At 36.4% G+C, this 15,852-nt stretch overlaps 1 protein-coding gene across 1 annotated transcript in view; it reads left to right on the top strand.

Moving 5' to 3' along the window:
* ATP13A3 (ATPase type 13A3) overlaps window positions 1–15,852 on the top strand; it is a 34,082-nt gene that overhangs the window by 7,055 nt on the left and 11,175 nt on the right. Inside the window, exons 5-22 of the mRNA XM_010290455.1 lie at window positions 94–174; window positions 863–932; window positions 1,682–1,816; window positions 2,624–2,696; window positions 3,452–3,583; window positions 4,586–4,765; window positions 7,683–7,840; window positions 8,527–8,715; window positions 9,658–9,719; window positions 10,296–10,446; window positions 10,907–11,023; window positions 12,071–12,088; window positions 12,174–12,327; window positions 12,416–12,536; window positions 13,696–13,820; window positions 14,735–14,913; window positions 15,380–15,502; window positions 15,586–15,665. Of these exons, the coding sequence (XP_010288757.1) occupies window positions 94–174; window positions 863–932; window positions 1,682–1,816; window positions 2,624–2,696; window positions 3,452–3,583; window positions 4,586–4,765; window positions 7,683–7,840; window positions 8,527–8,715; window positions 9,658–9,719; window positions 10,296–10,446; window positions 10,907–11,023; window positions 12,071–12,088; window positions 12,174–12,327; window positions 12,416–12,536; window positions 13,696–13,820; window positions 14,735–14,913; window positions 15,380–15,502; window positions 15,586–15,665 (2,148 nt within the window). The remainder of the gene's footprint in view (window positions 1–93; window positions 175–862; window positions 933–1,681; window positions 1,817–2,623; window positions 2,697–3,451; window positions 3,584–4,585; window positions 4,766–7,682; window positions 7,841–8,526; window positions 8,716–9,657; window positions 9,720–10,295; window positions 10,447–10,906; window positions 11,024–12,070; window positions 12,089–12,173; window positions 12,328–12,415; window positions 12,537–13,695; window positions 13,821–14,734; window positions 14,914–15,379; window positions 15,503–15,585; window positions 15,666–15,852) is intronic.

Below are 15,852 nucleotides of genomic sequence, written 5' to 3'. Positions count from 1 at the left end.
ACTCTTGGCAAAGGCCTAGCTCTTCAGTTACTGAATACTTAATTTTAAATATCAGGTTTCTTAAACAACTCACTGACTTTTTCCTTTACTTAGAGGTCTAGATGAATCTACATTCTGTTCTTCAATTCATAATGAACACAGCACAGGACTGACAAAGGGAATGCATGATTACAGGTAATGTTACAGTATTTGAGGGAAGAATTGTTTATGTTCCCTTACCTGTGCTCAAAGTGTTGACAAAACTAGAAGACAATTGAGTGATTAACGTTTACAGACAGGCTCTTACACTTCCTTCAACGAAGGCTCTTAGATGTATGAAATTTTTGGTTTTCTTACCTGTACATTGAGTAGGGACTAGACTCTGATACCGTGTTGAGTTACTTTTCTCAAGCTACATTGACCATGGGAATTGGAACTGTTGCTTAAAGTAATTCAGAATATGTTTCTGAAATTGTATTTACTACTTAACATTTAGAAATAAAATGAATGTACAAAAAGAACAGCAAGCAGTTACGTTTTCAGCCACCTTGGCAGATGCCACTTGTTTGAGCTTAAGTTAATGAGAACCCCATATTAGCTTTGAGAATGACATGTTTAATTACACTGGACCTATGCCCAATTTATAGGGATATCTTATATGAAAGAACCTAAAAATTAAGTTACAGTTTAAATTGAAGTATAAAATAATTATCTTCATATCAGAACATCTCACTAGGTAAATGTTTTCTGATAAACGCCTTTTGAAACAGTATAATAAAGGGGTCACAGATTAAGTAAAATTTTACTTTCTCATATTAATGGAATTACTTTGAATAAGATTTCTAATAACAATCTTTTGATTGTTTTCCTGTTTTTAATGCAGAAAAGCATTCTATGGAGTAAATGAAATTGCTGTGAAAGTGCCTTCCATTTTTAAGCTTCTGATTAAGGAGGTAAGTTCTTTAGCAAATTTAAAAAAAAGTATATCATTAAAAGTTACTTTAAGTACAAAGACTATTGGACTGGTGTTCAAATAATAATGTAAAACGGAAACCTTCCCCCAGAGCCCTGCACTGTAAAGCAAAATGATATGGACCTTTATTTTTCGGATCTCCACGCTTAAGAGGCCTTAGCTGTAAGCTCTTCAGAGCCTTAGCAAGAGGCCTGGTGCCTTAGCAAGGATGTTAGAACAGGTGTCAGAATTCTTTGAGAGGGTACGCATTTTACTTCAAACATAAAATGACCAATTGTGTTCTGCATTATCAGCCCAGGGATTATATGTTACAACATATGTGTCAAATCAAAAGTGTTCTTTCACATTGTTTTGTTGGATTCATTCTATTTGCCTTGCATCAGGTGGACTTGAATAATTGATTTATCGTCCATGTGCTATAATAATGCATGACAAACTTTTGAACAAAGAAACTCTCCAACCTGAACTGCGTAAGAACTTGAGGTGTCAGTGCATTTATTAATAAGAAATAGATAATAACATCCAAATTAATTTAAGAATTGTAACTTGAGGTGCATCAGAAGAGGAAGTAGTGAAAAAGAGGGAGCAGTTTGGCAAAACAGACAAAAACGATGTATGAAGAACTGAAAGGTTTATCTCTTCCATGGAGGAGGAGGAGGATTCTAACTATTCTGATGGAGAATGCGTGTGACCTTTTGGTGTAACTTTAATGTTTTGTCACTTTTCTAGGTTCTCAACCCTTTTTACATTTTTCAGTTGTTCAGTGTGATACTGTGGATCACTGATGAATATCACTACTATGCATTAGCAATCGTGATCATGTCTGTAATATCCATTGTTAGCTCACTCTACACGGTTAGAAAGGTAAGTTCAAACAAAACATATGCATCTTTTCAGTGTTTTACTGATTTGTTTATTTTGATATGAAATTGCCTCCAAATCTTTAAGGATTTTTGAGGTCTACAGGTAAAATATTGTTACAGGTTTTCCCTCTTTGAGTGAAAAAATTTGGATTTACAGTTCTCTCCAAGACCCTTCTCTGCTGACTTTCCATGCTGTTGAATCAGTAGGTTGACCGCAGATAACAGAAACACTACCTCACTTAACTAAAACCTGGACACAAGTTTGTGTACCAACTTGTATTTACAGTAGTGATTCCATCTTGTATTGTTTCCCTCAGTTTGAAAAAGCCCCAATGGAATTGAGCACCAGCCAGATGTGTGGGTTGTTAAACTGGTGATGCATTTTTCTCTGTAGACTTAGCTGTAGCTGATGGAAATCCAAGTAGTAATGATTCTTAAATTGCAATCTCTGAATCCACACCAGAGACAAAAAAACCCACCCCAAAACCTCTTACCTTAATCCAAGTTCCTACAACTACTGCAGTTTTTACTTATGTATGTTAATGACCAAACGTTTTTATAACATTTTGCATGGCAGTGTATATTTGTTTCCAGAATACTGTTAAAAGTAGGAACTTGTACAGGTTCATGAACTCGAAATTTATTTGCCCATAAGTTTACTAAACTATGTTCAAGAGAATGTTTTGAGTAATGTTTTGTTGTAAAATAAAGTTGGTAAAGAAATCTTGTTGCTTGCAGAGATACAATGTGCATTTAGAAGATGACAAGTTTTGCTTTTAAATAATGAACTGTTTTCTCCCCTTTGCAGCAATATGTTATGTTACATGACATGGTAGCAGCTCACAGCATCGTCAGGGTTTCAGTCTGCAGAGGAAACCAAGGTAAATTTCACAGGCAGTTTGGAAGGTTGAGTTTAAATTGTTCAGCAAGTGTGTGGGTAAAGTTGGTATGCATCTGTGCTTTCTTTTGATAGCTTGAAATGCTTGCATTTCTTAGCAAAATTGCATGGGAAAAGGACAAGTTGCAAAGTGGAATTGAGATAGGATAATCACCTGTTCAGGATAATCCTTCTGCATGGTATTTTAGTGAGTATCAGGTTTGTTATAGATTAGGTGCTTGTCCTATTCCTGTTTCTCATTATTTACCACTCTACATATGTAATTGTCACTGTAGTTTCTTTCCTGGCTTAAAGATATGCATGTGTTGAGTTTCTGTTATTATTTATTACCCACCAGGGGCTGCAAATTGATTTTGGGACTTTTGCTCATTTCGATACCACAGTAGTTGAAGATGGCTAGGTTGTGGTGTGTGATATTGTAAAACATGCACTTGTGTTGGACTTGTGTCTTTATACTGAAGTTACACTTTAGTTAATTGTTAATATCTTTTGTACAAGCTTGATTCCTTTCACTTGTTATGATGACCTATATCCATGTATTCTAGAGTTTCATGTGTGATGGAATTAGGTTTGTCAATGGCTTTTTCTGTATCTTTTTCAAAAACTCTTCATACTGCCATTAATAAAATGGTGTATAATCTTAATTGTCACCACCTGGATCTTAGCTGTGGGGATCTTTATCAAGTTTTGTAGATGGTAGCTATTTTCAGGTAAACTTGTTTGTGTTTTAACACTCAGAAATAGAAGAAATCCTTTCCACTGACCTTGTGCCTGGAGACATCATGTTGATTCCATCTAATGGGACAATTATGCCCTGTGATGCAGTACTTCTCAGTGGTACTTGCATTGTAAATGAAAGTATGCTAACAGGTAAAGTAGACAATGTATTAGTTTATTCCTGTGTGCGTGCTTAACTTGCAGTATGCTCTAGCAGAAATGGTTTTATTTATTTTGCTTGAACTATGTATGTTCTTGCAATTACATATGCTCCTAAGTACTTAACGTACTTGTGTTGTGCTTGTCTGCAACAGCAACCTGGTACCGCTTTGCCAACTCCAAAAACAAGTGATGGTTTCTTGTCAAAAAGCTTTCTTGATAGTTTATCTGCCTGCCTCTTGACTTGGTGTTCTCAGTGCAGATTGAGTTCTGCAGTATGTTGCTTCAGAAGAATTTTGCCCCAACATTTTAGCTGCTTCCAAGAATGAAAGTAGTGAGTAGAATGTTCTGCTGAATTTAAAAACAGAAATTGCTATCTCAAGTTGTGCCTGCATACTCTGAAACTGGGGACCTGATGTATTTGAAGGACAGCTTCAGTGAACAGGATGGACTTTTTGTTATTCCTAGGATGATCTGTCCAAACTGGCAGCATTTAGAAAACTGTCGTTCACAGATTGTGTGTTTTATCATGTTCAATTCTTTGAATATACTTGAGCCTCTTGCTGCTGCTAGCAACTGATAAAAATTGATTGCAGTCTTTGCTTGAGTGTACTCACTCACCAAAGGAGCTGAGAATAATTTTCTTCAGCTTCTAGTTTTTCTGAGTAAAGATGGGGTGATGCCTTGCAGCAGGAGAAGGAAGCTTGTCCTGTTTTCTTTAAATGCACTGTATTTTAAAACTATCTGATTTGAAGGTAGAGGCACAAAAGCTGTATTGGTGAATAATGTATAGAGTTCAGTAGGATTTGGGTAAGGGATCTGGTGAGCTGAGGCTTAGGTGAGAGACTACCTAATAACGTGCTGAAAGGAAGATGACTTCTTCCATAAATCTGCTTGTGTGCTGACGAAGTGAGATTATATTGTTCTACATGAATTTGTGAAGGAAAAAATGTCTATTCTTACTTGATCTTGCTTAGAGACTTTTTTCCATTTAAGGTGAAAGTGTTCCTGTCACAAAGATTAATCTACCAAATCCTTCAGAATATCCGAAAGCAATGGGAGATGAAATATACAGTCCAGAAGTGCATAAACGGCATACTTTGTTCTGTGGAACCAATGTCATTCAAACCCGTTTTTATACTGGAGAATTGGTCAAAGCTCTAGTAGTGAGAACAGGTATCGATTTAAGTTTATCACTTGTTAGCATACTACTTTTGTAGGTGTATGTCAACTGATACTTTGGAGTATTGTGTTGAATGCTGCTAAGCTTGGATGAAGGAGTATACCCCAAATAATTTGATAAATGTCTTAGAACAGTAATAGAACTAGATAATGGCCTGAAGAGTATCAACTGACAAGCAAGAAAGTGAATCAATCTTTAGCTTAAAACTTACTTGAATGCATTTTTCAGGTTCTTTTAGATGTCTTTTATGGTGTGTTTGTTGAACTACATATGCCTCTCTGAAAAGGTTTGGCATACCATTGCATTGGGTGGGTAGAGGGCAACAGCTTATTTTGGTGGAGTCATTGGCAATGTCAAGTGTTTTTCTCTGCCCATAGTTTTGTCAAAGCATGTAATATTTGCTTTAAAAATGTGTTCCATCTAGCCCTTTCTACAGAAGTGCTTATTCATACTAATATGTTAAAGGTTTGTTTTTGGATAATACAGATGTTCTATGAAAAACAATTGCACAGACTAATGTAGTTGCGGCGTTCTGCCTTAGAAAGATGATCTTAAGAAAACCACCACAAAATAAATTAATGTAAGCTATAATCCAAGCTACAATAGAATTGGATAGAATAAATTTGACTACATTGACTAGACTGCTACTTAAAGCAAGTTTTCCATCAAGTAACTTCATCCTAATTAGCCTCTTCTTTCTCTGGTGTCTTCTCTTCACCTTCTGTTAAGTCTCTTTTAGCAGTAAATGTTCTGATTCTTTTATCTAATTCATTATTGTCTTTCTAGAGGCTTTTATTAGTCTCTTTTTCAAAGAAAAATATCTCCCTTCCTTTGAACGTATCTCCCCTTTAATAATACCCATCTCAACTTCTTTTATTTCTTAAATAAGAAACTTTGTGCCCAGCCTGATGTGTATGTACAGATAGGTGGTCCAAAACAGCAACAGAAATTAAATGCTGAAGACTTACTTATGCACCCTGTGGGAAAGATAATGCTGTTTTTTAAAGTCTGAAGCCATGGTCTGGAACTCTGACAAGGAGAATTGTAATTGTTTCCAACACACTGAGTCTTACTGCCCTGACAGCTGAAGTCAATTTTTTAATCTGCTCTTTGCCCATGACAGGTCAGAGTTAGCTCCTGTATTGTAAATAGGATGAATTTAGCTCTGTGGACTGTGTTCAGATTTTACATATGGACGTAGGGGCTTTTCATGCTAGAGAGAGAGGAGCAAGGGGATATAAAATCCGTTCTATTCTCCTGTCTGGTTTACAGGGATGGCTTTTAGGCAAGTAGGGAATTTCCCACTCCACAGAAGTGGATAGATGTCATAGTGCTTGTAGCATCTCACTCCAAGGATGTCCCATAATAAGAACTAAGGTAATTCTTACCTAGTGAGATACAACTAAAAAATTCCTTTATGTGAAGAAGGGGGATGCCACAGAATTGAAGATACTAGAAGATTTAGTCTTTGAAAGAATTCTAGGAGAGATCTCCACATGGTTGTGTGCAAAGACATGTAGTCGTAATCTTGTTGTAAATCAGGATATAAGATTGATCTGCTGGGACTGTACTCACAGTACTCTTCAGAGTTAAGGCTTTAACATGGAATGTTTGATGCTACAGCTCAAAAACACATAAAACACCGATGAACTAAATGCATTCCTTTTTTTGCTCCTGAAACTCTGTTCATGGCTATGTTACTGTGTGTGTCACTGTGGCTCCTATTGCAGTTGTAACTAATTTAAAACTGGTTAATTTTTTTAGAGAACAGAAATGTTCACTGAAGCTATCTGTATGTCCAGTGTGTTCTCAAGACTCCACATGAGGCTTTCACTTACTGTTTTACCCTGGTGTGTTCTAGCTTGTGTGACTACAGAACCTTCTGCAAAACGATTAAAAAAAAAAAAAATCAAAAGTAGTTCTGAATTTGGGGGGGGGGTGCTGTATCGAATTACAAAGCATTCATGACTAAATACTCAAGTACATACGGACATGCTGAACTTCTCTGAACAGGCTCATGGTTTGTATTCTGCAGTAGTGAATTCAAAGCCTGGAGGCTTCATGCCTTGTTCCTCTTGTGATGAACTCATCCTCTTTAAGGCTGATGCAATAGCTGCTTTGTTCTGGTAGAATCTTGCATGCCAAACACCTAGCCTTTGCTGGGAAGGCTTGCAGACTGAGAAGCTGTCAAGGAGCTGTCACTAATGCCAGCAGACCTGACTGATACTGAGATTGTAGTAACAGACTTTTGAAGTCTAAGCAGATACTGTGTTGGGCATACAAAACCGGGCACTGGTGTTGGCCTCTCCACTTGTTGAAACAAAGGTTCAAGGAGGATCTCAGGGTGTCTGTTGGTTGTCTAAGACCCTTAGAATTCCCGTCTCCTAGCTCAGCTGTCAAAATGCAGTCAAGAGGTGGGCTTCTCCAAAAGATGACTCAGTACACTGCAGGTTTTTTTTCTGAATCTTTCTTTCTGGACATCAAGGGAGCTTACAGAGACTTGCCATTTAAGTACTTAAAATTGAACTCTATGAATAACTTAACTTTATTTTTGCAAGGACCAGCACAATTAAACAACCAATAAATATGCCCACTAGCTCTGCACTGTGAGGGACAATGCAGTACAACAAACTTCTCCAGGCCAAGCCACTTGAGGGTGTACTGCTGCTGTAGAAAAGGGGTTCATTTGTATGAGCTATGTGTCCTTGCCATAGGAGAGAAGCACTTAGTATGATGTGCACGTACATTTTTGAAGCACCTTAATTACCGTATTGCAAAACATCTATTACTGTATATTGAGAAACAATCTTAATGAAATGAGTAGCTTAAGGGTCTCATTGAGGTTTTTAATAATTTTAATAGCTTTGCTCTTGTTTATACTTTTAATAACTTACTCCTTTTTATGTCTAGGCTTTAGTACTGCTAAAGGACAGCTTGTTCGTTCCATACTATATCCAAAGCCAACTGATTTTAAGCTCTACAGAGATGCCTACTTGTTTCTCCTCTCTCTGGTAGTGGTGGCAGGCATTGGGTTTCTTTACACAGTTGTCAATAGCATCTTAAATGAGGTATGTTTTCATTTCTTGTCCAGAACAGCCTTATTTTATAATGGGTTGATTGTGATTTCCAACACATTGCAAATGATGAGAAACAATTTGATTTAAAGTGAAAATTTTTTTTGCTTTGTTTTGTATCAGTGAAACTAGAAAGACAGGCTTACTGAGAACAAAATTCAGGACAGAAGCAGAATTTAAATATATTACAGTGAAATTTGAGTTTACCTCAATTTCTACTGACCCAATTGCTAGACTTTTATCTTTATTATATATAAGATTATTATATATAAGATTACAATCTGAGTGATAGCCAGCTGGAAGAAATAGGATACAGCACATCTAAAACATTGCTGCAGGCAAAAAATACTTACCAAGAAATTGATAACTGATTACCCTGTAATTTTTCTGTGATTTCTCCAAAAATGTTTGCATTATTCAGTCACTGTTTTAGAGTAATATATTTCCAGGGGGAAAAGTGAAAACTTGAAGTTATGGGCTGTGGATAATTAAGGGCTGGTTTACCATGGTTGCTGATGATGGATGAAGATTGTGCTAGGTGTCTGGGCAATTCAGAACATGCTGTACTGGAGAAAGCAGTGTGTGGATTTTGCTTTTGGTAACAGTGAGGTCATGCTTCAGTGGGATAGTGAATCTTTAAGTAGTGAGTTCTTGTTCATTAACTCTGACCTTTATTGCAGGTTCCAGCTCATACCATCATCATTGAGTCTCTTGACATTATTACTATCACGGTGCCTCCAGCACTCCCTGCTGCCATGACTGCTGGTATCGTTTATGCACAAAGAAGGTTGAAAAAAATTGGCATCTTCTGCATCAGCCCACAAAGGATAAATATTTGTGGCCAGCTGAATCTTGTGTGTTTTGATAAGGTTAGGTGAATTTTGAAACTTTGTGTTGCCACCTGGAGAGGCATTGTATTATAAACAGGAATTGATATAGACTAGCAACTACAGGAAAATTCATTACTTGTGTATAAGTTAGATAATTTTTGTTCTGGTAGCTTCCAGGTATTCAGTGTTTAGCAGGTATTCAGTGTTAACTCACTTAATTTAGTCTGCTCTAAAAAGTTGTACAGAGCTTTTACAGAGCTGCTTTCTTATCTCAAGACTCCCAAGTCCTAACTTATTACTGGCAGCCCAGAAATGTGAGAGTTTGGGATTATTAAGAATTTTGTTTAGTACACAGGCTTCTGGAAAACTGAAGTATGAGGTCAGACTTATTTCTCATTTTAGTTTATTTCAATGAAAAGCCAAACCCGCATATTTTGTTGTTATTCCTTAACAGAAACTTGAGTGAAAGACAGTAATGCCACTAGCCAGAATCCTTTGCTTTTAGCTAATTCTTAGATAAAATTTATTTTCCTCCTCAGATATAAAATCTTAAATAAACACACTAAACTTATTATTTCCCTTGAAATATACTCCAGTTACTGTTTTAGCTATGTAAGAAAGTAGTACTAAGGGTTTAATACCTATTGTCTGTTGCCCCCAACCCCTGAATATAGAGATGTTGAGCTATCACCTTTGGATTTTGAAGGTCTGTTTCGTTTGTCCTGTCTCCAAGGAAGGGCATGATTGCTTTGAATGTTTGTTTGGTTTTTTAAAGTTATTTAACACAGTTGGAACTTAGTTACAGTATGTCCCTTGCTTTTTGCTAGCATTTCTTGTCTTGCAGTCTTGATTTTTAAGTGAAAATAGAATATATTGTTCAGGTGTAATTTGGTTAATTAGCTGTTAATTTTGGCTTTACCTGAGGATAACTTGTTTCTGAAGGGTCTTTCTTTGTGCCATGCCCCTTGGTTTATTTTGCAGACTGGCACACTTACTGAGGATGGCTTGGATCTTTGGGGAATTCAACGGGTAGAAAATGCTCGGTAAGAATAAGCTCAGAGCTGATAGCAAATATGATACTTGGTTTAACAGCTTCAGCAGAATAGAATAGAAAATTCAGTGTGAGCTCATATATGTTTGCATTTCTATAATGAGCTGTAAGAATGCAACTGTAAATATGATTTAGGTATAATGAAAGTTATAACTCTTACAAGGCTGAGGAGGAATTTAATTTGTTAAAGTCTGAGACCTCCTTAGGTTCATACTGCAGAAATGATGCAGCTAAAGTATAGCATGTTTCCTTAATCCTGTCCTCCTAAGTGAAGTTTTTTGGGGCTTCTAAAATGAATTAACTAAGCTGAGTTAAGTACAAAGTTATGCAGCCTCTGTATGAGGAATCAAACTAAACAGGGAATCAACACAGCGTTTTTGAAGGAGACAGAAGTTGACTGTCTCTCAAGATTCCAGCCCAGAATCTTACTCTGTTTTCTGTGATGTGTGAAAATACAAGAGAAGAGACTCGTGCAGTCAATTTTCTTCTCTTAATCTAAACAAACCTTTTGAATTGGCTCATAATAAATAATTATAGAGCTAAGTATATTATGACTTCATTGTTTTAGTTTCCTTTTGCCGGAAGAGAGGGCTTGCAGTGACAGCTTGCTGAAGTCCGAGTTTGTTGCTTGCATGGCAACTTGTCATTCCCTTACAAAAATTGAAGGGGTACTTTCTGGGGATCCACTTGATTTGAAGATGTTTGAAGCAATAGGATGGGTAAGTGTCCTCTTGTTTCAAGAGAAGCTATGTTTTTAAGATCAGTAGTCTGAAATTTCCTATGCTGTTATATACAAGATAAGCTGTTATATGGTGCTTCAAGCTGTAACTGTAAAATGGTGGGCTTTTGACAATGCCTGTGTGTCAAAGAAAGTGTTAATATGAAAATGTTCCTAAAATGTGTTCTGTGCAACAATTTATAGAACTGAAAGAATCTGAAGAGCTAATTTACTGTTTTCTGATGTTGTGTGTGGCAAGGTTTCAATGCATATAATAAACATGTAAAATAGTGAAGTGGATCTTAAGTTAACTGCTAAATTAAGACACCTAATTCTCACAGGAAATCTTGTTTAGAAAGATTATTGCACCTTGACATCCAAGGTTGTTTTTTTCTGAAAATTACATTATGAGAAAATTAAAGTTAATGAATGTATAAATTAGTTGATTATTTTTAATACAGATTTTAGAAGAAGCAACTGAAGAGGAAACAGCCCTTCATAATCGAATCATGCCAACAGTGGTTCGACCTTCAAAACAACTTTTCCAAGAATCCAAGCAAGCAACAAATCAAGAAATGGTATAAAAATTCAAAGCAATTATTTGAGTTAAAGTAATCCTTTGTGTTAAACAAATATTTTACTTTATGCTGTGGTTCTGGCTGATATAATTCAAACAGGATCAAAATTGTGTGGTTTTTGATGGCAGAGATAGAGAAGACATGTTTAAACTGTTGTTGAAGGTAGTGGTTCAGTATATGCTACTTTCAAGGTGAGAAAACTGATTGCCAGCACTACTACCCTTACAGACTGGTTATAAAGTGCTGTAATGCTTTTTGAGCCTACGCATTTTTAATATTGGTATCATTACCAAATTCTTATTGTGCTAATGAAGTGCTTAGGTGTGCTCACCTTGTGGTTCCAGCTAAAAGAATTGTTTGTTAATGTCACTGCACGGTGCAGAATTCTTGCCACCATTGTACCTTAGAGATGTATGTTTTAATTACGTGCCAAGTTAAAAATAAAATGGACTTGGCAGAGTTAGAATTTTTTTCTCTATATTTTGAGGTATTTTTTTGAACAGGAGGGGAAGTTTAAGCATGTGGCTGTATACCCAGATTATCACAGAGCAGGATAGTGGGAAGGTATAGCAGGCAGGTTCCTGTAGGAGAGTCTTACTCTACAGTGGATAGAAACGTCTTTTTTTTCAGAACTCTGTGTACATGCACAAGCAGTAACTACTGTGTGGTAGTTGACACATGAACATTCTTGAAACTTATTACATGATTGGGGGGGGTAGGAATATACTTAATGATCATGGCCTCATTCTGAAATACCATAGTACTTAAATCATTTATGTAGGCTAAACGGACACTGGTTAGACTGTGAAAGGTCTTGCAAATTCCAATCAAAAAATCAAGCTCTAAAGTTCTATGTCTCACCTGAAGTAAAGGATACTAAACAGATGCAGTATATTCACGTTCAGCTTTTATGAAATCCATTACAAGTATAATGTGACTTTATATTAAGAATACTGTGTAGATTTATTGATTTATGTTGAAATAGTTTGTAGCTGAAAATTGTAACTTTAATATATCCAGTAAATGTCTTTTTTAATTCTTTTTTAGGAATTGTTCGAGCTTTCGGTAAGTATGCTTTTTCAATTAAGCATGTAATTTTTTCAGAATGTATGTAGATGTAACACTTTTCCTTCCTTCCTGTATGACACAGACCAGTTATGAGATTGGAATTGTGCGCCAGTTTCCATTTTCTTCAGTTTTGCAACGTATGTGTGTAATAACGAGAGTTCTAGGGGAGAAGAGAATGGATGCTTATATGAAGGGTGCCCCTGAAGTGATTGCCAGCTTGTGTAAGCAGGAAACAGGTAAAGGAACAAACTATTTTTTTTTCTTGTGTAGCTCAGCTGTAATATGAATAATTTTAATAACTCTAAACTTGACCTTTTTTTTAAGTTCCTGTTGACTTTGAGTGTGTCCTGGAAGAATACACTAAGCAAGGCTTCCGAGTTATTGCGCTTGCTCACAGAAAATTGGAGTCTAAGCTTACATGGCACAAAGTCCAGACTATTAATAGGTAAGAGTGACTTCTTTTTTAGTAAGTAACAGGCTTTAAAAGCTGCATGCTTTGAATTAATTATGTAACATTTTTGTTTAAATCAATTACTATTCTTTAGTTTTCTTCTGTTTTGACGTATGCATTCTTTATTTGTACCCTGGACAATGCAGAGGAACTTAAGATATGGAAGTTTTTCTGTTAGAATGTGAATTCTGAGGAACATCTTCAAGCTTGAAATGAACTGTAATAATATTTTTTATGATGTTTAATTTATGCTAACGTAGCAGAAAACCCTTATCTGATTTCTTTGTTACTTGAACACACTTCTGTCATCTGTGTCTGGTAAAGATAATGGCAGGTAGTGGAAACTCTCCTGTGAATGTTTGATTTAGTTTCTTCATCTACTATAGGCAGCATGTCCATTTTATCATTGCAAAGCTTGTCAGAAAGGTTTGGAAGGTAGAAAGGTTTCTTCAGAGAGTGGTATTTCCTGTTAATTAATTTTCAGCTGGTCCTAGTTTTGTTGATCATGCCATCTTTTCCATAGTGTTTGAAGATGCCAGCTTTGACTCTGTTCTTTTTTACCAGCTCTGTGTACAAGATTTTTGCAAAACAGTACAAAGCAGAAAAATGGCTTTCCAGTTTCAGGTGTGAAAATCTACACTAGCAGTAAAATATCCACCACTTGTAAATATGCTGACTCATGTAAACCAAGGTTAATTAGGTGCTCTACTTAATTAGCTAATGCCTATTAGTCTTACTAGCCTTGGTAACATAATTTGGTAGCTTCTATGTTAAGGTTCAGGTAATTTGGGAATTAGAGATGTGCATTCTCATTCTAAACAAATCTTAAAATTTGGCTGTGTATACAGTTAGCTTCAGAGTGGTTTTTTTTTAGTAATAACCTTTCTTTAGTTCTTGTGGAAGAAACTAAAAAATGTGCTTGAGAGGAAATAATGTTTTCTCATGCTGGTTTTCAACTAAAGCAAGGGAAATAAGTATAAATGATTGTGAATGATGATATCTCTCAGGTCACTTTATAAGGCATGTTCTTCACATTTCATGGTTAAGAATAAACATTTCCCTTTACTCTGATAAACAGAAAATCAGGCTCTTTAAGCTACCTCTAATAATTCTAATTCTTCAAATGTTCTCTTCATTGCCTCCTTTTCTACAGAGATGCTATTGAAAGCAACATGGATTTTATGGGGTTAATCATAATGCAAAACAAGCTAAAGCAAGAAACCCCTGCTGTACTTGAAGATTTGCATAAAGCCAACATTCGCACTGTCATGGTTACAGGTTAGCATGTAAATACTCATACCAAAAACAGATTGATTTTTATCTTTTGAGTATCATGTTAATTATAGTATATGAAGTAAAATGTTAGTGTCAATAGGCTGGGACTACACTGTATTGTAGCAAGAGGGAAGTTTAGAAACTGTTGTGAGAATATTCAGACACCAATGTTTCTTTTTGGGTGAAAGTTGCTTTGGTAAGTCAGAGATCATAAACCAGTATGGGGATTAATTCTACTTTGTAGCTTCCTCTCCCTGGCTCCATGCACAAGTTACTTTATACTGAATTGAAGGATGAAAAAACCTCAGAGGTCTTCCAGATCAGGCTAGGTGAAAGTCCTGGTCTAATCTTATGACTGACTCTGCTTTAAGCAGGAGGTTGCACTAGATGACCCTACCATTTTGAATTATATTATGATAAGTCACTTTATCAGATTTTTTTTCTTGTAAGAATGACTTCTTATGTTCCCATAAGTGGGCTAGGTATCTGTGCTCAGTGATTTTCCATTAAATATGTGTGTTTAACTTTTAAGTCACAGGTACTGCAATTTCAGAATAATGTTTTGATAGGCTAGCAATACAGGTGTTTACATGTTCTGTGACTGTGTTTAAAAAGTGATATTTTAAATGACAGCATGTTTTCTGCATGATTTTCAATATATACTAAGCTTTGGTCAATAAGAGATCTCTATGGCTGAAAAGTGTACAAAGTTTCTAGTGATGCTAGTGCAGGGGAGAGTTTTAACACTAGGCTTTGGATTTTGTTTGTAGACTTGGTTTGCCCTAAGGTTGTCACTGGTACATTAGGCAGTCCTAGTTTAAAACTGCCTGTGTTAGCTTTTCTCTTAAGTAGAACATCAGTATATTCTATTGACCCCTTTTCTAACCGAAACCTTTTTAAATGCGATTGTTTAACAGGGGATAACATGTTAACTGCTATCTCAGTGGCTAGAGACTGTGGAATGATTCTACCTCAGGATAAGGTCATTATTGCTGAAGCACTACCTCCAAAGGATGGGCAGGCTGCCAGGATCAACTGGCATTATGCAGATACCCTCGCAAAATGCACTAGTTCATCACCAGCCATAAACTCAGAGGTAACATGAGCATTATTATGCTCTTAGAGTGTAAGCAGTTAGTTTTACTGTTGAGTGTCTGTCTTTTTATCTTATTCCTTCAAGTAGCAAACCTGCTGTTAAGTGTCACATCAAAATTGATGTACTAGTTAACTTTCAGATCTTAAAATACCAGAGAGTAGTAAAACAGCCGGGGGAGTTAGTTTTTCAACTGTGATAAGACACTTGACATTTTGGTTGTGCAGGAGACAGGTTTCTTCCCACATTTCAATCTCTTAAGACTGCTCTAGCTGCTTGTAGTTGAAACATTAAACCATGTTTTCTTATTAATAAGTGTTTTCCTTCTATGAGGTTTTCTTTCAAGTGACACTCTTAAAAACGTCCTCTAGTGTGGGATCTCTTGGAACACCCCTCTGCATATTAGCTTGAAATTAAAAGGTACCTGTGTAAATACACTACATCTAGAGTTTTGAACTACTTTTGGTAGGATATTCCAGTTAAATTGGTCCATGAAAGCCTTGAGGATCTCCAGATGACCAAATACCATTTTGCAATGAATGGAAAGTCATTTGCAGTGATTTTGGAGCATTTTCAGGACCTGGTACCCAAGGTGAGCATTTTACTTGAGTACGGGCACTTCTGATGGTGAACAGAATTTGCCCTGTAATCATTAAGAAATCTTCTGTCTTCCAGCTTGTGTTACATGGCACTGTGTTTGCTCGCATGGCGCCTGATCAGAAGACTCAGCTGGTGGAAGCTTTACAAAATGTAGAGTAAGTATTTGCTTAAGCATATAAAGCGGGAGGGTTGACAAAGTGTTTGGTGTGATAGGAGAAAAAATTATGCTGCTAGCTGTTTTGCCAAATGAAAAAGGCTGGGCTACTATAACTTCCTTGAGTTGGTAAATCAGCCTATTGGCGGAGCAGGAAAGGGAGAAGGACACTATGCGGGGTTGATGGC

The sequence above is a fragment of the Phaethon lepturus genome, unplaced genomic scaffold (genome assembly GCF_000687285.1).
Source record: "Phaethon lepturus isolate BGI_N335 unplaced genomic scaffold, ASM68728v1 scaffold21667, whole genome shotgun sequence".
NCBI lineage: Eukaryota > Metazoa > Chordata > Aves > Phaethontiformes > Phaethontidae > Phaethon > Phaethon lepturus.
The sequence above is the reverse complement of the archived record's forward strand: the minus strand, read 5'-3'. Positions and strand labels throughout refer to the sequence as shown.